This window comes from Solanum stenotomum, chromosome 1 (genome assembly GCF_019186545.1).
Source record: "Solanum stenotomum isolate F172 chromosome 1, ASM1918654v1, whole genome shotgun sequence".
Classification (NCBI taxonomy): domain Eukaryota; kingdom Viridiplantae; phylum Streptophyta; class Magnoliopsida; order Solanales; family Solanaceae; genus Solanum; species Solanum stenotomum.
This window is the reverse complement of record NC_064282.1, coordinates 2083717-2106064: the sequence shown is the minus strand read 5'-3', so window position 1 is coordinate 2106064 and position 22348 is coordinate 2083717. Positions and strand designations below refer to the sequence as shown.

Genomic DNA, 22348 nt, shown 5'->3' with positions numbered 1-22348 from the left:
TAAAAAGGTAAAGTATACTCTATATCTTCCAAGTATAATTAATTAATCACTACTACTTGGCAAAGCCGTATTCAGTTACACTATCCCCAAGAAAAATCACTGTTTTTTTTGGACAATATATGGTCCCTCGTCACATGCCTCCACTACTATTTAGTAACCGACAAAATTTCGTAGCTAAATAGTAAAAATTTAATGTAATTCTATTTAGCTATGAATTAGTGACAGATTATACTAAAAATTAATTAGCTAGGAGCCATTTAACAATGAATTAGCTGGAAATTATCGATAAATTTCATAATTTCTAATAATAAAAATTTTCACTTTAATATCACCTTTCTTCTATATGATTCTAGGTTTATCTCGTCCCGTTTTATCACCTTCTGTAATTATAATATATTTCAAACATTATATTTAGTATGTACTACTTAGCATCTTATGCCATGATCATCTTGAATCTGATTTATTTTTGTATGATTAATGTACATTATCTTAATATTTTAGCATTTCCGCAGATTTATTTTATGCATAATTTGTTGAAACTTAGATGCCCAACATTCAATCTCATAATATAGTTTAGATTTTAGTCTAGTGGAATTTTTATTTCATTTTATTGAGTTTCTTCAAATCCCATAGCATTCCCGTTACAGTCTTCTATTTTAATTATATAACTAATGTATTGTTATTCTTTGCATAATTTCGTCTTCCATGCCATTTGAATCTAAGTTGTACCTACTAAAATATTTATGTGGAAGTTATACATTTCGATGATGGCTAAAAATAAATAATATTTCTAGTCAAATATATAAAAAAAGATACACACGGTTATGTAAAAAATACAACAATCACATACTCGGAGTGTATGCATAATGCATATTACATATAAAATATGTGTATATAATGCATATTCTAGGCAAAAACATATGAATGTCAGCCCATCAAGCATTATTTGCTGGCTCACGATTAAATTATTTGGGTTGGGCCAGATAATGGGTTATAAAGGTCTAGATTAATTTCATGATTGGAAGATGCTATTGTTACGAGGACGTCAGATACTCTTTATTTTGGTATTTTCTTTTAAATACTAAATTTTAGTAACTGGATGTTGATGAAATATTGAAATATTTAACACTTACAGGAATTTCACTAGTTTAGAAGCTAATCACTTAAATACATGCTAATTTCCAATATTACAAATCTTATCAAATCTTGGTGTGTCTAGAAATGTCGAGATACATATATCTTGGGATACATGGTGGGCAAAATTAGGTGTAGTTTGTTCTAGATATATTATATCTAAGTGAATCTATTTGTATCTAGGACATATAGACAATTCTCCCCCGAAATATGGTATCCCAGTATATGTAAATCACACCAGATACATGTATATAGCGTGCATCTAGTGTGATTTTCACTATTTAATAATTTGTAAAGCATATTTCAAGTTAGTTACATGCAAAGTTCGCTAAATATATGTATATGATTTTAAATCTAGCATGAAATTATTAACAAAATAAGATAAAATATAGTTATTTCAAATTACAAAGAAGATTAGTAAATGGAAAATTGTATATAATAGCAAACTATTAATTCAAATTAAATGCTATAAACATAGTTTGATTTAATTGTACTCAATAGCAAACTGTTGCTATTTTGCCTCTCTCCTGGTGAATCTCGCTTGCCACTCTCGTTCTCTCCCTCGCCTCTTTCGCTTTTATACAAACACAAATGTATAAAATGCGTTTGTGTTTGTATAAAGCGAGAGAAAATTGTATATATACATATATTTTTGTTCTCCTCTCCCAGATCTCGCTCGCCAGTTTCTTCCTCGTCTCTCTCGCTTATACAAACATGAATATATAAATTGCGTTTCTGTTTGTATAAAGAGAGAGAAAATTGTATATACACATGCAAATACATATATCTTCATCCTATACACTTATAATTATACAATACAAATATTTCCCTACCCAGTTCTGTTTTGCCTTTCTCTCTTTCTTGCTTTATACAAACACATATTATACAATTGATCTTTTGTATATGTATACCGAAACAGAAACAAATTATATACAACTGCTTTCTTTTGTATATGTATAGCGAAATATATATGTTTATATTTGCTATGGAGCACAATTATGCAAATTATAACTATAACATACAAATATGATTTTTGTGTTTGCTATGTGAAAGTTTTTCTTAGTAAATATTGGTAGGAATATTTGTGTAATTTGAGTGAGCCTTTTCATCATTATCACAGGCCCAACTCATTCCTTAAGCGGGTTGTCGGTCTCAATCCTGCGAAGAACAAATCTTTGATTTTTTTAACGAATCAAAGAATCTATCTTGTCGTAATCTGTGAACAAAGAATCATCAAATTAAATGTTATTAGCAGAATCCGCGGTTAAGGTTTCTTGAATTTCTGAGTATCGGCGATTGGTTTACGCGTTTACAGCCACACGTCTAATTATTTCAAGATCATCAAGATTTATACATTTATATCAAGACCCAAGTTTCAAATTTCTGTAAAATCACTTTCAGTTTGACCCTTCAATCAAATTGGCAACACAGTGAGTTTCTTGATTTATTACTAATCTTGTTTCTTTTTTTCTTTTGATAATTCAATGTTCCATCTGGTGGTAATCCCATGTTCTAAATCTTGTTTCTTTCATCATCCCCTCACTTATGTGTTCAGTAATCAAGTTTCTTGTTTTTGGATTTGAAGATGTTTTGTTTACTTCCTCTGTCCTAATTAAAGTGTTTTAGTTTGATTGCCGCCCACGGGGTTTAAGATATAAAGGGAAATTCTTGAATCTTGTGGTCATATTTGTGTAGTTTTGTAAATCTTGTGGTATTAGACTTGCTAAATAGAATGTTGAAATTGGAAAACTTACTAAATATAGAAAGGGACTTTGTTTCGTGACAGACCAAAAAGGAAAGTAAGACACTTGAATTGGGAAGGAGGGAATATGTCTTCACAATGTTTTAGGGTTAAATATTTAGTGTTCGGTTGTTGAATTTTTGTTACCTTGTGACTGATTTTTTACGTCTGTGTTTGATTTTGAGAGTGAATTGTTATTTGCTTTCTGTTCTCAGTTGAGTGATTGCAGGTTTAAGTCTATTGGAAGTTTGCATTTGATTAGATATGGTGAAGCACACAGAGTACTATGACATATTGGGGGTTGGTGTAACCGCGACTCCTGCTGAAATTAAGAAAGCTTACTATCTCAAGGTGATATAGCATTTTAGCTTATTGTTTTCTTTTTCTGGAGACTTTCAATTTTGAGAATGCACTCGTATTGTTTGTTGAATTTATTACTAGATGATCATCTACCCTTTTGATGTGACAAACATGTAGAATTCCCTGAAATTGAATTTTCTTGCTTTCTCTCTCAACTTAGTTAGTTATCGTTTTTTATTTCCTACTCGGATGTGCATTTCTCTTAGTCATGTTTAAGTTTACTTTATTTCCAATGTCTGCAAGAGTCTGTTAGACTAGTTAGAGATTTATGTGCTAGTAGAAAATAAAGAGAACGCTCGTGCTAGAGAGATTAAATTGAGGCTTAAATGAAGTGACATGGCCATGGACTCGTATAGCTGACCACACTTGCTTGGAATTTAGATGTAATTGTTGTTTATGTGCATTTGATTGGTCTGTTTATCACAATCTCCCGCCATCTGAACAAGGTTGGGTTTCTGTTATCAGCATTGATGCAGTTCCTAAAGCCATGCTCCTTGGTGTTTTTCATTTCTAATCCCAATGTTGCAACTATATGCTGAAAGATGTAAGACGAAAGGATCACTTGAAATTCTAGGCTGGATAGCACCAAGTAAGTTTGCGTTGCAAACTAACACGTTGTAACTATAATAAATCAATGGTTAGTTGGGAAAGACAACTATTTGCTACTAGTATACGTGACTGATTCCAAGACATTCTCTGCACTTCAAGTATGCAATGCATAAAGATCAGGGGATTCCTAGAGTTAGCCTGGAACTACTTTCTTATGTAGTTTACACTTGCAAGGAACCTTAAGTTATCCTTGAAAATTTTCTTTTGGACAGTTAACTTTCCTTGATATTTATCTGCACAAAGATCTCTGGATTCGAGTCAAATAGTTCCTTGCACTAATAGTAGTTCTATTTCAGGCAAGGACTACACATCCAGACAAGAATCCTGGGGACCCACAAGCTGCTCGTAATTTCCAGGTACAACCTTTAAGATCTGTTAGATCTTTTAGTTTTACTTGTCAACTAGGTACCATTGGACACTTGAGTTGCCATACTTTAAATTTTTTGAATGCATCAACGTCGCAGAAATTTCAATCTTTTAAAGCTCCTATTTGGGTTCATGCATTCATCCGGCTGTGTGTGTGAGTTGAAAACAGAGCACTGTGCTCGAACATGTTCCAAGAATCCGATGAGTCAAAATGCTTAACAATATATTGGGATGGAGGGAATGCTTGTGTGAGTGGAGCGGTGTCACAAAACTTCTTTACATTTCCTTTGCCTCTGTCTCATTGTTCTTCTGCTTATTGTTCACTTTTGAAGGTCCTTGGGGAGGCTTATCAGGTGCTGAGTGATCCTGAGAAACGTGAACTTTATGACAAATATGGTAAAGAAGATGCAAAGTAAGTGTGAAATAGGAAGTGCTGCATTAACTTATTTCATCCACCTTTTAATTTAAAGCTACATCCGTTTGTTCTTGGCCCTTTTGTATTTTTGTCATTCTGAAAACCTAGTAACAGGCTCCTAGTCAACTTGTCCCAACGGTAAGAAAACTGAAAATCCTTCTAATGATCTTGTGGAGTAAACGTTAAGAACATCATCAGTAAAATAGTGACTCATTTACTTTCCCATTCTAGAATTTAGGCTTAGCAAAAACTATTTTGTGTTTACTTTGTCTCTCCTTTGTAAGGGATCTGATGCACCCTGCAACTGTATTTGGGATGCTGTTTGGGAGCGATGTATTTGTTGATTATGTCGGGGAACTTAGATTGGCTTCCATACAAACTGTTGAAGATGAAGAGGACGAAGTTGTTCCTGAGCTTCGTAGGCAGAACATTCAGGAGAAATTGAAGGTATTCTTGTTTCACAGGGTTTTCATAAAAATTCAATTGTTCATGCGATAGACTGAGGCAATCCTCTTTCAACTACAGAAATTGCAAAAGGAAAGGGTAGAGAAGCTCACGACAATTTTAAAAGAACATCTTCAGCCATATGTAGAAGGCCGGAAGGATGAGTTCTTACAATGGGCACAATCAGAAGCACAACATCTTGCTCAAGCTGGTTAGATTGTTTCACCTGCTTGTCCCTTATTTGTTTTCTTTAAAATTTTAATCAATTAATGCGCGCCATAGTCTGAACTAGTGTTGGCCTCATAACACATCCACTATATGCATGCTGCTCTTTTTAGGCCTGTTTAATTCCATTACATAATAATTTTTCATTTAAGACATTTAGGGTTCCTCTGAAGGTAGAAGTTCTCTACTTAGCAAAAGATTAAAAAAAAAGGAGGTTGAAGTTCTCTAAATCTGATACCAATTCTTGCATCAGCAATCAGCATACATTTTTCTAATTTATCTAAAAGCTCCCACAAACAATGGACCTAATGCAAGCGTAATGATAGCTAAGCATTAATCCAAGTTAACTGGTATGCTCTTTTTACATTTTTGCGCCCTTATGTTCTGCTTTTAGCTTCTCATGAATTTTGAGAAAAAGGTAGATATTTTGAGGCGACTTCGTTTCATGTGTTTTAGGTCTACCTCATTCCTGTTTTAACGCCTTCAGTCATCATAGTTGTTATGTAGTCCATATGTTTTTCATCCTCTAACACCAGTTCAAGTGGCTATCCAATTTGTGAATAAGAAATTATATATACTTAGGATCCCCAACTCTCCTCTTCAGTATACAGATCCTAACAAAATTATAAAATTTCTTCCTTGATGCTTCCAAAATTCTCTACAGCCTTGCCATTGACTGCAAGTCTTTTTAGTTGAGTTGGATCTCCTATTAGCTTTTTCCATTTTCTAGAACTACGTCATCACTTTTCATCCTCTGACAGCCGTTAGAACAGCAATCTGTGTCTTTTTTCTCTGATTACTGTCGAGCTTTCAAAGCCTTCTCTTCTGACTTTCCCTGAAGGCCTTGGAAGAGTAGGTGCTGTATTCTTGTCTTGTAGCAGCTTTTCATTAAATTGCTTGCACTGTTTTTCAAATGCTTTTGATGAGCTGGTTCGGAAAAAATTAAGAGACCAGGAGATTTGTCTACTTTGAGGACTTCTTCTTCATTGTAGTCTTTGTGATTCGATTCTGCAATCCAAGATCAGATATTAGAGGCGGTAAAGGTTTGGGGATGGAAGATCAGTTATTAATGTTTGTGTTAGTATACAATGTGTCCAAACTATCAAGGACCTTCAGTTTTTGAAATGATATTTTCTCTGCGTGGTCATATTTTCAGCTTTTGGTGAGGCCATGCTGCATACTATTGGCTATATCTACACAAGGCAAGCAGCCAGAGAAATTGGGAAAACTAAAAGATTCATGAAGGTGCCATTTTTGGCAGAATGGGTAAGGGACAAAGGACACCTAATAAAATCACAAGCAATGGCGGCTTCAGGTGACGAAACAGGCTTTACTCTTTTCAACTTCTCATAGATGCATTTAGCAGTGAAATTCCCCCTTTTTTCTGATTAATACAGTTAGCAGTAACATGCCTTCTGTTTTTTTTCCAGGGGCTGTTTCTTTACTTCAAATACAAGAAGAGCAAAAGAAGTACCATGAGGAGAACAAAGTAGAGGATGCAATCAAAACAATGGAAGAAAAGAAAGATATCATGATTAAATCACTGTGGCAAATTAACGTCGTGGATATTGAGTCAACTTTATCACGTGTTTGCCAAGCGGTAAGAACTGCCAATTCTTCTTTATCCAATTCTGGTGGATCCTATTGTTGCTCGACTTGCGGTAGGGTACTTATTTATGACTTGCTACAGTCTACAGATGCTCCTGCCTTGCTGCCTATATAAAGTTGATTGTTCAGTCAAGTATATTAACTCCAAATTGAAGAGCCTCTTCATGTTTATTATCAAACTCACTTGTTTGCTTCTCTTTTTTTTGGCCTAGGTCCTCAAAGAGCCCAATGTTCCTAAGGATACTGTCAGGCTACGTGCTAGGGCCATGAAAAAGCTGGGGACAATTTTTCAGGTGAGTGGATCAAATTTTTTTATTTTTTTTTTAAGCATTTCAGCAAGACAAGATAGCTTTAGACTTTGTATTCATAACTTGTATCATTCGTCCCTGGAAAATATCATTAGAAGTTTCTAAAAGATGATCATAATTGTAGTTTCTCTGTAACGGCTTTGGATGTCTTGATGTATGACTAATAGTGACATAGATATAACTGAAAAATCAATAATCATTTGGGTGATAAAAGATACTCCCAATTTAAGTGTCTTTGTTTGACTGTGGCACGAAGTTTAAGCAATAACGGGAAACTTTTGAATCTTATGATCTTAAATTTAAGATGTGTATAGTCTTAAACTTGTCCAGTAGGATGTTGGAATTGAAAAACTTACCAAATATATAGAACAAGACATAAGAATTAGGATGAGGGAGTAGTAAGTAGTTCTAAAAAGTATCAATTTTTAAGATTCTTTCATGGTATGTAAATAAATACTGTTCCTTTTTGTTCTCCCAGGGTGCAAAACCAATGTACAGAAGAGATAGCAGTTTGCGCAGTGAAAACACAGACATGGTTGATAGTGGTCCATCCTCTAAATGAAAAGTAATTTTTGGTGTAGAGAGACTTATAACAGCTGTATCTGTGCTCGGGATTTGTTCAATGTTGTGCGCCTCTGTTATTACATTTAGGTATCTCTCTCTTCTTCAGAAACAGTTTGATCCTTCTGTAACCAAAATCTCAATTTTTTGACATATTTCTTGTGAAAACATTCGTGTAGACTGTATCTCTTTATTCTTCATGATGTTGACCACATTTCTGATGAGATTAGATCGATATCCAATCGTACAACAGCTAGTTGCTCGATCTTAGTCTAATCTTGCTTTCTTGAGTGCATTCTTTTGACTTTCTTGTGGTACAATTCTTTTTTTTCTTCTTCTTTTTAATACTTATTAATTAAGCTTTCTTGCTGGATATTGTTTATTTTTTAAATAATAATCTATTATTTGATGAGATGCTGATAGTTGCATTACTTTAGTTTATTTAATAATTTGTTTTATGATACGTGGGATCCATAGGAGTAGCTTGAAAAACTGGGAAGGTGTAGTCAAAAAGCAAAAGAAGGAAATAACAATTGAGACTTGGTCTTCACTCTTTGTTTCAAATTATTTGTCCTTCTTTTTTAAAATAGTAATCTTAAATCATTTGTCATTTTTTAACAAGTGTAAAAGTGAACCATAACAGATAATTTGAGACACTTTGATTCAATTACTTGTGCTTTTGCAATACATAGCACTAAGAACTATTTTAACTTTTCAACTTTTTTAGTTGGATAAAAAACATAATCTTTTTGTTCAATCTGTTAATTGTTGTCAAAAGTCAATTGTTATTTGAAATAGAGAATTGAAAAGAAAGGTGAGGGTAAGAAAGATTGAAGGTATGATTATTGGATGGGCAGGAAAGAGGAAAATTGATTTCTTCCCATTTGTTCAAATTTTAGCGGATAAAATTATTCAATCCCATATACTAATGGGATGTTGAAGATATTTCATGAAATTAATCGATTTGTGCATATGTTGGCCCAGATAGCCATAATTATAAAATTTTCGTTGAATATATTGAGAATAATGTAGTCAATAATTACCTATAGTACTAAAGCACTTGCTTGTATTTGTATCCAATAGGACTAGTAGAAATATCATGTCAATGACATATAGGATTGCAACAAAATAATTTAAAGATCCTATGCATTTGTGAATTGGCTATGGACTATGAAATATTTCTCTTTTTCTCCAATGAACATTATTGTCCCATGCATTTAAATTACTTATAAATGTATCAAAATTTCATTTTAAAATTAGAGGGAAAATAAGGTTCACTGGAAAAAAGTGTGATACTTTCTCTAGTACCATTAATTTATGAAGAATTATTATTGTTTACAATAACCAGTTGACAAGTTGCTAAATAATTAACATACAGGTAGGGATATCAAATAACTTTATTTGTACCTTTAAATGAATAAATTAAATGGAAAGAATTCACTATCTACCAATAATATGCTTAATTAGCTTCACTTTATCCTCCACCATGAATGTCCTTTCAAATTTCAATATGGCATTTGGTAGGTTCTCTTTGTCGTATTGGATAATTGATAGCACTAATCCCCAAAAAACTATTTTATGCTTACCTAATTTACCAGTGAAAGGATGCTTCCATGGAATTTAATTTACCGGTTAATAATGTGAAGTAAAAATCATAAGTGATAAACTTTACTTTATTGACTACGATTCAATTTCGAATTTCACCTCGTAACCTCCACCTTTACTCCCCTCTAAAAGATACTAATGTATACTCCCTATACAATTTATTTCCATTCACCTAAGTTTTCGATAAATAGTTATCAAGTTTCTATGTTAATTGAAGGTAGTAGATATTAAGTAGAATTTTTAATATATGTATCCGCATTGACAAATAGAATGAATTCCACGTGGATGAGGGATGAAATTTCATGATCTTCTAATAACGCTTGAATAATTTTGTTCCATTTGAACTAATTTTTTAGGGGTAAGAAGCCTAATTTGATGTGGTATATAAGAGTCAGGTCCGGTCTAGTCAGCACCCCCAGGTCCTGAACAATATATCGTGGGATGTGCATGCACCGGATAATTAAATACTGATGCCCCAAATTAAAAAAAAAAGGCCAGATCTAGACACGAGAAAGTGATGAATGAAATGAATCCCACATCGATGAGACAGGAGATAACAATAAAGCTATATTACCTGTAATAATATTATCTGAAAACTCCACTTACATGTCAAAAACACATCCTATAAAGACCCTACTATTCATCGAGCATTGTTCAATGTGGTTTCTTTTGCTTTCCCGGCCTCGTACATATTCAAATCTATAGATAACTAATAGCTAGACCTAAAAAAGACAAATCAACACATTCTATCCTTTGACAAGTACAAATTATTGTCATTGGAGTAATTGAATAGTACTATCTTCTCTCTTTTGATAAACATATATAAGGATTAATTATGAGAAACTTACCCTCGGTCAACTAGCTAGTTTACTAATATGATCCAAGTATACACAGCAGATATATTAATAGTGTATATGTTGTGTATATTATACATAAAGTGTGTATATATATAGATATCCAATTGATTCAAACTCATAATTATCCCATTAATTATTTTGAGAAGTATCATCACTCTATTTGAATCATTACTAAAATAGCTTCCTCAATCTCGATGATTGTTTATTTATATATATTATGATCGTTCAAGACATGTATCGTTATGGAGAAACTAGTAAATACGTTGCTCTTGGGAATCAATGTTAATGACTCTTCGGTCTATTATCACAATTTAACACTAAAAACAAAATGGGATACAGTTAAACTTGTATTAGGGGTCCATGCTCCCTGTTATGGACTTAATTAAACGATATAATATTAAATAATTAATTCCACTAACTCTTTAGACTAATAGTGCCCCAACAAAAAGAAAAGTGATGCCACTCACCTTTTTGATAATTTTCCAAATTTAATACCAAAAGCAAATAAGGATGATTGAATTCTTTAGAATAAAATATTTGTGTTCAATTTCTATCCAAAAGCATGCCAATAGTAGTACTATATATTTAAATGTTGTATGGTGCAACATAGAGAAAGTAAAGCATCATTGCTTCTATACTTAAAAAGAGAGAGTGCCAGAGAAAAAGAGAGAATAATTTATAAAATTTTCTGATAATGGGGGGTCTCATGCTAATCAAGAAAATTAGTCTCTTCTTCCTTCTCATATCTGCATCCCTTTTTTCAACTTCATTTGCAGGTACATGAACTTAACTATAATGACTCATATATAATTAGGTTTCTTTACTTAGAATCAACAAGACATATATACTAAGTACAATCATATTCTTGCATTTTTTCCCGGTCTTCTGGTTAAAATTTCTGGCTACGCCACTTAATACTATAGGCCAAATTAGGCGAAACTCCTGCATGTAGAGATGAATTTGATTAAATACTATAATAGTAATTACTTATAAAATGCTGTTTAATTAGGTTTATACTTGGTTTGTTTAAGCTATAATATTTAATCTTGTTAGAGTTTCAAGAACAATAAGACTAAGGCAAATTAAAGTAAAACTATGTGGCACAATTACTTTGATGCAGCAGGTCGACAGTCGAGCTTTTTGAACAACTTTGATCAGGAAGAGCTGAGTGCAACTCATGAGGTTTGTATTTAATTAGTATATAATATAATCATCATTTTATTAACAATTTCTTGGAATATTGAGGCTAATAAATTGTTTGCAAGTTAAATCACTTTCAGTTTCTTGAGTAATCATGATTAATCAAATGCTATGTATTATGGCCAAAGAGTTCAGTACTGATCTCTGGTCTTCTTGATTAGAGTTCTTTAGTTTTTTCCCTTCATGAAGCTGGAGAAAATTTAAATTGCATACCTTAAAAAAGTTAACAGTCAAAAACACACCTAAAATATCTTGATTTTTTGAGTTTCATATCTGAACTATATTAGGTGTACACAGAGGCGGAGCCAGAACTTTGACTAAGGGGTGTCAAAATATAAAAAAGTAAAATCGCGTAGAATTCAAGGAGTGTCAATATGTAATATATATACATAAAAAGTATTTTTACTCTAGCTACACAGTGTGTAGTAATTTTCCGACGAGAGGTGTCCCTCAACTACATGTGGCTCCGCCACTGGGTGTACAAGTTTCATACATGAACTATCAGCAACTATTTAACAGTACACCTGAACCATTAGTTGTTCTTTTTTACCTACCTGGATTCACCATCGTTAAGGTACGAAAATGAAACGATTGATAGTTGAGTTATGTTAGTTATAGAAAAGTCGCATGCTTCATAGGTCACACATGAAATTCGAAAAATTGGATAGTTAAAGGTCTGTTTTTGACCCTTCACTTTACTTAAAAACAAGTTTTTTAAAAAATATTTTTATTTTTCTCCTTTAAAACTTTTAAATATATTAATTGTAATTTGTATGTAAACAGGAGGAGCAATTAAGGCATGAAAGGGTTCTTAAGATGAACACAAAGGATTATGGAAGATATGATCCAACACCTGCTCTATCCAAACCTCCTTTCAAACTCATACCAAATTAATCATGATCGATGTCATATTATAATTAGGGTTTGTGGAAACCCTAATTAGTCTGATAGTTGAATATGAGTTACCCTAATACTACATATGTGTTACGTTACTACTATATATGTTTGCAGTTATATATAGTACTACTTTAATATCGATCGATATACTAATCCTAGTAAACTTTGCTTATATTTTTGCATGAGTACTGGATATGTAGTTTTCTTCTTGTCTGTAATATATACTTAATTATCCGTGTAATTATTATATATATATAAGAAAATAAATGAATTATGTACTTCATTCGTCCACTTTTACTTGTCATGTTGTTTTTTTCGAAAGTCAGTTTGACTAATTTTTAAATTTAAATTAAATTACATTAATTCAATATTTTTAAACAAAATAATTAATATTCAAAAACTATACCAAAAGTACTATAAATTGCAATCTTTTGAATATTAATATGATGATCGTAGAATATTAGTCAAAATTCTTATAGTTTGACTCTGAAAAAAAGAAAATCATGACAACTAAAAATGGACGGAGGGAGTATCTTCTAGTCTTTGTATATCAGATAACGGTTAATCTATCTACAAAAATGTTCGCAAATTTTGCATAACGAAATAAGTTCTTTTAATTAACGGGCATTAGAGACAAGAATTCCGACAGGAGGACTAAAAATACATGCTTGGTTTAAATTTGTGTTTGTCCATGGCGGACGAGTATATCTTACTTTAGTAGGAAGAGATTGCGGGTGGGAAATTAAGACTACGAATAGTTTAGGGGAATTTTGAATTAAAACATGCCAAATTTAGAATGATGATCTTTATATATTTTGCAAAGATTGTTACATGTAATCGTGAATTGAAAATTAAATAAGTAAAATGAAAATAAGGAAAATTTTATGTTACTCTAGATTAATACTAAATAGCTAGTGTAAATAATTAATAAGGAAAATTATGTGTTTAAGCAAACATATACTAGTTAATTACTCCCTTCGTCCCATTTTATGTGATGTAGTTTGATTCGGCATGGAGTTTAAGAAAGAAAGGAAGACTTTTAAAACTTGTGGTTCAAAATGAATGATAGAAATTTGTGTGACTGTAAATCATTTCATTAAAGGTAAAATAGGCATTTTATAGTCAAATTGTTACTTAATATAGAAATGTGTCATTCTTTTTGGGACTGACTAAAAAGGAAAGTAAGTCACATAAATTGGGACCGAGAGAGTAGTTAACATAGCTATAGTTTGCCTTAATTACAATTTGCGACCTACTTTTAGTTATAATTTTTTTTTTTTTTGGTAACAACTGTAAAATATTACCATAACCACCAAAGAACATATACAAATAAAAGAGCACCTATTTCTGAAACAGAGAATAGGCCTCTAACAAAACAAAATACCTAGTTACATAACAAATGCTGAATAAATTGTCTACATTTATTTGCTCTCTTAGAACTACTAAGTAAGTGTAATCTTTCACTGATTTCCTTCTTTATCTGTGTTACTGCCTCTTCCGTATGTACACGTATGTCTCTAAATCTCCTCCAATTCCTAGCACGCCAAGTGTGGTATATGATTGCTCCGCAGATAGCTGCCATGATCTCTTTTTTGAATTGCTTCCAACGATTCCCTTTTATGTTTTCCAGGACCTGTACAATACCAATATTATGCACTGGTACTTCTGTCCATTGGTGCATAGCTTGCCACACAGTTGATGTCCATTTGCAATCTTCAAAGAGATGAACATTAGTCTCCATTACTTTTTCCTCACATAAACAACATGCAGTATCCTCCACATGAATCTGCAGTCTCAACTTTCTTTCCTGTGTGAGTAATCTTCCTTGAACTGTTAACCATGTCATGAATTTATGCTTTGGTATAGCCATTGATGTCCAGACTAGTTCAGCAATATTCCATCTAGGCTTAGTTCCCATGAGCGCTTGATAGCTCTTGGTAATAGAATACTTACCAGTTTGAGTCAGCATATATCTTCTGTGATTGTACCAGCCCTGCATGTGCTCTTTGAGTGCATTAATTTTCCTCCAATACCAACTACAGTCAATAGGAGTTTTATGAGTCCATATTGAAGTGTCACTCTTCATATATATGCCGTGAACCCATTTAACCCACAATGACTCTTTGTTAACTATAATTTGCCACAATAATTGTCCCACAGATGCCTTATTCCAATTACTACAACCTTTAATATTCAAACCACCTTGTCTTTTTGGAAGACACACTTTATCCCATGCAACCAATGCTACCTTCTTCTTATCAGCACTGCTTCCCCATAGGAAATCTCTACATATCTGATCCACTTTCTTGAGAATACTCTGAGGAAGGATGAATACTGTTCCCCAAAAACTATGAATTGAGAACAGTACTGCATTAATCACTTGCAATCTCCCTGCATATGAAAGTTGTTTAGAATATGTTACTTTTATTCTGTGAGTAATCTTGTCTATCAGGGACCAACACTCAATCTTCTTCCATTTCTTAGGTGACAAAGGGAGTCCTAGGTATTTAATTGGAAACACACCCTCTGAGAATCCAGTTCTGGCTAGGATTTGCATTTTGACCCTCTCATCTACCCTAGCTAGATACACATTAGATTTCTCCAAATTGGCCTCCAAACCAGTAGCAGCATTGAAGTGAGCTAATGCTTCCATCACTCTATTCACTGAGTCCACATTTCCTTTGCAAAAAATCATCAGATCATCAGCAAATATAAGGTGTGTAAGTTTCAGTTTCTTGCACATTGGGTGGTACTTGAAGTCTGGTAATTGACTCATTGTATGTAGTGTTTTAGACAGGTACTCCATCACAAGTACAAACAACAAAGGAGATATTGGATCTCCTTGCCTCAATCCTCTTCTACCTGCAAAAAACCCATGGCTTCCTCCATTTACTTTGACTGAGAACATGGTGGTTGTTACTCCCAACATAATCCACTTCACAAACTGTCCAGGAAACCCAAAATGAATAAGTACTTCCTCCAGGAATTCCCAGCTAACCATATCGTATGCTTTCTTCAGGTCTATCTTCATAAGACATCGAGGAGATGCATTCTTCCGATTGTAATGTCTCAAGATATCATGGCAAATGAGTACATTATGCATCATTGATCTTCCTTGGACAAAAGCTGATTGGTTCTCTGCAATTATAATACTAATAGCTGATTTCAGCCTACTACAAATTAATTTTGATATGCACTTGTAAATGACATTACAACAAGAGATAGGTCTGAATTGACTGGCAAATTCAGGCTTATCAATCTTGGGAATAAGTGCAATACTGGTTGAGTTAATCTGCCTCAGTGGAAAAATTCTAGCACTGCATTTGTAACATCTTCTCCCACAATAGGCCAAGCTGATTTATAAAATCCACTTCCAAATCCATCTGGTCCAGGGCTTTTATTACTATCTATCTGAAATATTGCCTTCTTCACTTCTGCTGACTCAAAACTCTTAATTAATTTACACTGTTGTTCCTCTGCAAGCACCATTCATTTCCTTATTAGTTCCTCATCTGCTGGCCTTCTATTCACTGTCTTATTGCCTAGAATTTCCTCATAATACTCCACAAATAGTGTTGCAATGACAACAGGGTCAGTTTGCCAGTTTCCTGATTTGTCTCTCAATTGTGTTGTGGCATGCTTCAACTTTCTATGTTTAATGACTGAGTAGAAGTACCTAGTATTATCATCTCCCAGTCTTATCCATGTAGCCTTGCTTCTTTGTTGTAAGAATATTTCAGCCATATATGAAGATCTTCTGAATTTCTTATACAGTTGGCTCTCACCTTTTTGATATTCTACATTACTTGGATCTGTTTGTAGTTTTACCTGAGCCTGTTGCAGCTTGGCTCTATCATCATTTGCCTCACTCACTATATTCTGGAAAGCTTGTGAGTGTAATACTCTCAACTTCTTTTTGAGCAACTTTAATCTTCTCACTACCTTGTACATCATACATCCCTCTATATTTACATTTCATCCTTCTTGTATTATCTCTTGGAACTGTGGATGCTTGCTCCATACATTACAGAACTGGAAAGACCTCCTGGTCTTATATTCCTCAGTCAACATCACTTTTGCTAGACAATAATCACTAATACCCTCAGGTAAGAATAAGGCTTTACAGCAAGGCATTGTATCCAACCAATCTCTATTAATGAATATCCAGTCTATTTTTGAAAAAATTCTATGTTCTTCATGCTTGTCACTCCATGTATATCTATTCCCCTGAGTTGGAAATTCCATCAGTCCACATTCAGTCACACATTCATTGAAATCCATGATTTCAACCCAAGTAACAAGGTTTCCTCCTATTCTGTCATCTGCACTCAACATGGAGTTGAAATCACCTACCACCAGCCAAGGTTTGTTACAACTTTTGCTTTGAGTTAATAAACTTGCCCACAAATCCTTTCTATCCTCCTTGTTGTTAAAAACATATACATATGTTATTTCAAAAGAAAGTTGCAGGGGAATAAACATAGCCTCACATGTAATCTATTGAGCAGTCATACTAATGAGTGACACTCGATAGTAATCTGGCCTCCATGTAACCCATATTCTGCCATTATAATGTCTTTCTAAGTTTGTGATATATTCCTAGCCAACAAACATATTATCAGCCAATTGTCCAATCTTTCCACTCTTTATTTTTGTTTCCAGTAGGCCTATCAAGCTTACCTTTTCTTCATTGCAAAGGATTTTAACTTACTTTTGCTTATTAGGGCCATTCAGACCCCTCACATTCCAGCTGAGGAGATTAACCATTTCCAGACTTAAGAATAGTCTGTCCACCCACTTTCTCTGCATCAACTTTCAACTCATTTTTCCTTTGTAGTACCTGAAAAGAATTCATGCTTTCTATCCGAGATGACTGACCTGGAGGTGTCCTTGGAGGAGATTTCCCTGTTCTAGCTGGAGTTTGCCATTCTTTCATGTTGTCAGTTGTCTTTTTGTTCTCTTGTTGTCCCTTATCTTGATGTTGTATCACTATGCCAATTTGACCTTCTTTAGTTTGCCATTGTTTATTTTGTCCTTCCCCCTTACCATCTATCTTTGGAGGATGTTGAGTAATTTGAGGCCCTTTCTTCTTCAATCTACACACTTCTTCCTCATGACCATATTTATTGCAAAACTTACAAAGTATTGGCTTCCAATCATACTGCACAGATTGTTCAACCAATTTGCCCTTCTCATTTTTGAACTTCACTACATCTGGTAGTTGTGTACCCATTTCCACCTCAACCAATATTCGAGCGAAATTTAGACCATTCCTAGCCTCCGTGTTATGATCCACCATCATTGGTTTGCCAACCAAGCTTCCAATCTTACTTAGTCCAGCCTTGCTCCAGTATTTGAAATCAAGCCCTGGAAATTTAATCCAGATTGGTACAATTTGTAATTCCTCTTTAGTAAATTCTAGCTCCTTTGTCCATTCCTTTACTATGAATGGTTTGTTGTCAAAATGATAAATCCCTCCCTGTAACACCTCTTGCTTACTAATAATTGTCTCAAATCTTACAATCACCCCATTTTTTAGCATAGCCAATTTATCAATTCCATGTTTCCCCCATAGCCTTTGAATGTACCCCTGTATCACCTGAAATGGAGGATGTGCACCCAACACGTAACATACCACAGCATTTCCCCAATACATAATCTCGGATTCTATATCTTCCAGTTCTATTTCAACAATATCCCCCTTCTTTTTTGGAGGAACAAAATCCAGTTTGTACCCAGCATTAGACAATTTTGCAATATCAAAGTTATCCCAAATTGATTTACCTGATGATGCAATTTCTTCTTCCACTTCATCTGCCCATGACTGTTTACTCCCACTCGATTCCATAGGGCTCCTGTCACCAGTAGTCTGCATAATCCCCTTCCAGATGGTTGACGCTTGATTTTGTTGTTGTCTCACCATATCCTTATTGCATGGTACTGTTCCATTACTCTGTGTCTTCTCCGTTGTACTGGCCATCCCTGTACCTATTGGAGCTTTGTTTTTTAGCTGCTTTGAAGTTAAATCCCCACTCTGCATACTCAATTCAACTACACCTTTAGATCCTATTGATTTGCTGCTCGATTCAGTTTCCATTTTACTTGTTTCAGTTGTATTCCCCTCTCCCTGACCTGGTTTTCGTCCTCGTTGTGAGTTAACCTTCATCTGCAGTGCTTCCCGTGCCATTATCGCTTTCTGTGTGGGCATACGAACTCGCTTACCCATGGTGGGCGCAGGTTAAGCTAACTTGCGCCGAGAGAGAAAGCATGCCTAGTAGTAGAAGTTGAAAACTACTTTTAGTTATAATTACGCGGCTCAACTTTTTAGTTTTGTATAGTTCGCACGTTTGTATAATTCAAAATTTGTATAACTTTTGTATAATATAATTTGTATAATTGTTTACACTCCTGATGTTTGTAATTGTATAAATTCGTTATTTCAAGTTTATACAAAAATAATTGAATTATACAAATGTACCCGCAAATTATGCACTTGCGAATTAATCAAACGAGACAGCTTAAATTGTAGTTACATCCCGTAAATATGTAAATTGTAGCTATGGAGCACAATTAAATTTTATTATAGTGGCTATTTACGAAAATTCCTCATTAATTAATAATAGGTTATATTAATTTGAAAGCTAGGCCATTTCCCTATTTCTTTTCTTTAACCTAACCACCTCTTGATTGTTAGTCGACAAATCGTAGTTAGAGTACTAGTTTTGTAAGATATAGGTCGTAAAATGAGAAATTTGGAGTGAATACTGCTTAAACTTGTTGGAGATAGTTTATGAAAGTTCATGTGTACGAAACTTGAACTCGTTTGGTGGAGATTTGGATTGGTTTTGAACAAAAACTGCATGAGCAACTAAAAATCACTATAGATCGTCTATATGAAGCTAGTAGTTAATGGCATGCATGTTATATACTTGTATACAAAACATACATCGTTTAAATTATTACACACTTATATACATGATTGATACATTATTTATTGTATAAGTGTATAAATATTGTACAATATAATAATGTATAAAGGGTTTATCACCATCGTTGCAAAAAAAAAAATGTTGAGTATGTGGATGCAAACTTAAATATATATATATATATATATATATATATAGCTGTGTAGGAGCAAAATATTGTGCTGGGGCTGTATATTTGTGAAAACTCCTCTTCAATTTAATGGCTCAAAATGTAGGCCATTATTTAGATTTTGTCCATATATTTAATACTTGTACAAATATAGACCTTGGTCCTAACGAGTAACGAAACATCAGATTATCATCTAACGTTCATAAGATTTCAGATTGCGATCCAACATTTCCTCATAAAATTAAGTTTCTCAAATGAATCTTCCAAGTTCCGACCATGGTCTAAAAAGGTTATAAATTGCAAGAGTAGTATTAAAAGGGATCATTTAGTAAATACCTGTCCCAAAAAGGGACTACATGAGAAATTTCACCAATTTAAGCGTGTATAAGGCAGTTAAAAATAATAAGGAACACGCACAAGATTATTCTTTTGGGCCCAAGAATTACTTTAGATGGATCATAGAACAATTGAATAGCTTCAGTTAGTGTTAAATATTAAAGAAAAAGATGAATTAAAAGGTTAAAAAACTGAAAGGGAGATAATATATATACACATAATTACATACAAAGAGTTTACCTGAATGCATGTACTTCAAAAAAGAAAAAGCTTACTATAAAATGTGCAATTTCGTGTATAACAACACTCAACAACAATAAATTCAGTATAATCCCACAAAATAGGGCAAAGGAGGGTAGAATTTACAAGACCTTATCACTATCTCCGTGTATACTATTCAAAAACAAAGCAAAAAGAGGCGTTCCAATCAAACGAATCAGGGAAGGTGAAGTGTACGTGTGGTGTTACAACTACTGGCGTAGCCGCCCACCGCCCACCTTCGTCGAAAAATTAAAGCGCATGGGTCACAAATTATTTTTCATGCTTATAACGATGATATAACGATACACCATCGTTATATCACTAGTCCTTTTTGTTCGGAATAGGTAGAGTGAAAAATTCACTAGGTATAAGATTTCATTATTATCGATTGTGTCCCTCTCGTCCCATACACATACACACCAAATATCAAAACCTCTTCACCCACTAAGGTGAACGTACATACAAGTTATTTATATATTTGGATAATGAACTATATTTTTTCGTGTACAATTAATTTTGTTGTAAAATTATACACATACTAATAGAGAAAAAAACTACTACACTCATTCATCAATTATTAATATAATAAATAATAATAAAGTGAAAACATCTTTACATTTCATTGGGCCTCAATTCTCAAGGTCAGATACCCAAAACTTACTGGGCTGGTGGTAACTGCTGCAAGAATAGCCCATTGGTCTCAATAAGACCCAAAAGTTACCTACTTATCAACAAGCCCAAAACATTTTTAGAGGCTCACCAATCAGCATAGATTAAAGTCCAAAGGTTTGACATTTTCATCATTTTGGAAATAAAAGGAAAAGTTACGGATATATATCGTTCCACCAACTAGTATATCAATATAATCGAAAAATATATACTATTAGTGTACATGTTATGTATATGTATATTTAGTATAAAATATACACAACTTATACACTTTGTTTTGTAAACTAAATGACCGAATGGTTAAAGCTCATAATAATCCTGAAATAAAACATCACTTACTTATTTGTACTTAGGATTAGGAAAAGGGTATCCAATGGGTGGATTGAATTAAATTTGATGGATCAATATGATATTGAGATAATAAAGAAGTAAGTTATTATTCTGCTAATTTTGTTGGGATCTGTCTAAATAAGACAAAATAAATTTCTTATTTCCTCCGCCTCTTTCTTCAATTGAAATATGTATTTCTTCGTCTAAATCTGCCTTTTTGCGTAGATATATACCCCGGTGGCTATTGACCAAGATGCCTAGTCTTTACTGTTGATCCTTTCTTCTCTGTTCTCGTTCCGTCAGCTGAGGTAGAAAAAGAGATTCCAAGAGGCTTGCTCCAGATCTAACCCATTTGAATTTGAAGGAATCAATTTTTGCTGACAAAGCTCAGGCGTAATTATCATATCTGTGCTGTCTGTCTCTACTCATGATGTTGGCCATGTACTCTCATCTTCCTTGTTCGCTTTATCAGTACTATTTAGAATTCCCCTTGATATGTTTGCCCTTGAATCTTCCCCTCATGCCTCATTTGCTAATCTATCTGCTAAGTTATTTGCTTCCCTGTTGTATGTGTGCCTGAACATGTTGTTGTAACTCCTGAATCTATCTGCAGGGCCTCATGGGATCCTGTCTAATCATTTTTGTTATGCCTAATGAATCCGTTTCTACAATGAAGATTGTTTCTCTTGCAATATCTAAGTGCCTCTAGAATTCGTTGTCGTCTCTGCTTCTCCGTGTATACTATTCAAAAACAAAGCAAAAAGAGGTGTTCCAATCAAACGAATCAGGGAAGGTTAAGTGTACGCGTGGTGTTACAACTACTGGCGTAGCCCCCCCCGCCCACCTTCGTCGAAAAATTAAAGTGCATGGGTCACAAATTATTTTTCATGCTTGTATATTAATTTTCAAATACCCTTTTACAAAACTTGTGACTTCGCATCTGTTTACACATTTTAAGGTACATGGGTTGATCAGTTTGACGATATGCTCAACCACATTTCTCACCAGATCGATAAGAACAAGAATATTCTGTAGGAAATAATTAGGAATTAGAATTACGTGCAAGATTAGGCTTAATATTTGTTTACGTTTTGTTAGGTATTTCTCTTTTGCCAACTAATATACAAATTATTGATATGAGCGTAAAGTCACACACTTTTGCTAACTCAGTCATCTTAAAGACACATAAGCGTGGTCAATGGTTAGAGGGGTTCGATAAATTGTGTTTTATTGAGTTTAAGGGTCCAGATGACAAAAGGGTAAGTAGAAGGGTTAAGAATACAAACTGACACAAGTACAAAGGTCCACCAGACTATTTCGCCTTTAT

At 33.8% G+C, this 22348-nt stretch overlaps 2 protein-coding genes across 3 annotated transcripts; both read left to right on the top strand.

Moving 5' to 3' along the window:
- Nucleotides 1-2263: 2263 nt before the first annotated feature.
- LOC125873228 (chaperone protein dnaJ 10-like) lies at nt 2264-8123 on the top strand. Its single transcript, XM_049554131.1, has 10 exons — nt 2264-2564; nt 3091-3226; nt 4141-4200; nt 4543-4622; nt 4910-5072; nt 5151-5280; nt 6451-6609; nt 6725-6894; nt 7115-7195; nt 7689-8123. Exons 2-10 carry the CDS (start codon nt 3140-3142, stop codon nt 7770-7772), a joined length of 1014 nt encoding a protein of 337 aa, XP_049410088.1. The 5' UTR covers nt 2264-2564; nt 3091-3139; the 3' UTR covers nt 7773-8123.
- A 2709-nt stretch (nt 8124-10832) lies between these two features.
- Nucleotides 10833-12608, top strand: LOC125873302 (protein CASPARIAN STRIP INTEGRITY FACTOR 1-like). Of its 2 annotated transcripts, none has more exons than XM_049554220.1 (3): nt 10833-11009; nt 11357-11415; nt 12217-12608. In XM_049554220.1, the coding sequence occupies exons 1-3, from the start codon at nt 10928-10930 to the stop codon at nt 12325-12327; spliced, it is 252 nt and encodes an 83-aa protein (XP_049410177.1). In that variant the 5' UTR covers nt 10833-10927; the 3' UTR covers nt 12328-12608. The 2 variants fall into 2 exon arrangements, with proteins under 2 accessions (XP_049410177.1, XP_049410171.1); XM_049554214.1 differs by having other exon boundaries at nt 10835-11009; nt 11354-11415.
- The last annotated feature ends 9740 nt before the right edge of the window (nt 12609-22348 follow it).

What these genes read in the sequence shown, in the direction of transcription:
- LOC125873228 (XM_049554131.1), top strand. Translation starts at nt 3,140, where the DNA reads ATGGTGAAGCACACAGAGTACTATGACATATTGGGGGTTGGTGTAACC. An exon ending in TATCACGTGTTTGCCAAGCG is followed by an intron (nt 6,895 to 7,114) that starts GTAAGAACTGCC and finishes TTTTTGGCCTAG; the next exon opens with GTCCTCAAAGAGCCCAATGT. An exon ending in AGCTGGGGACAATTTTTCAG is followed by an intron (nt 7,196 to 7,688) that starts GTGAGTGGATCA and finishes TTGTTCTCCCAG; the next exon opens with GGTGCAAAACCAATGTACAG.
- LOC125873302 (XM_049554214.1), top strand. Translation starts at nt 10,928, where the DNA reads ATGGGGGGTCTCATGCTAATCAAGAAAATTAGTCTCTTCTTCCTTCTC. An exon ending in TTTTTCAACTTCATTTGCAG is followed by an intron (nt 11,010 to 11,353) that starts GTACATGAACTT and finishes ACTTTGATGCAG; the next exon opens with CAGGTCGACAGTCGAGCTTT. An exon ending in AGCTGAGTGCAACTCATGAG is followed by an intron (nt 11,416 to 12,216) that starts GTTTGTATTTAA and finishes GTATGTAAACAG; the next exon opens with GAGGAGCAATTAAGGCATGA.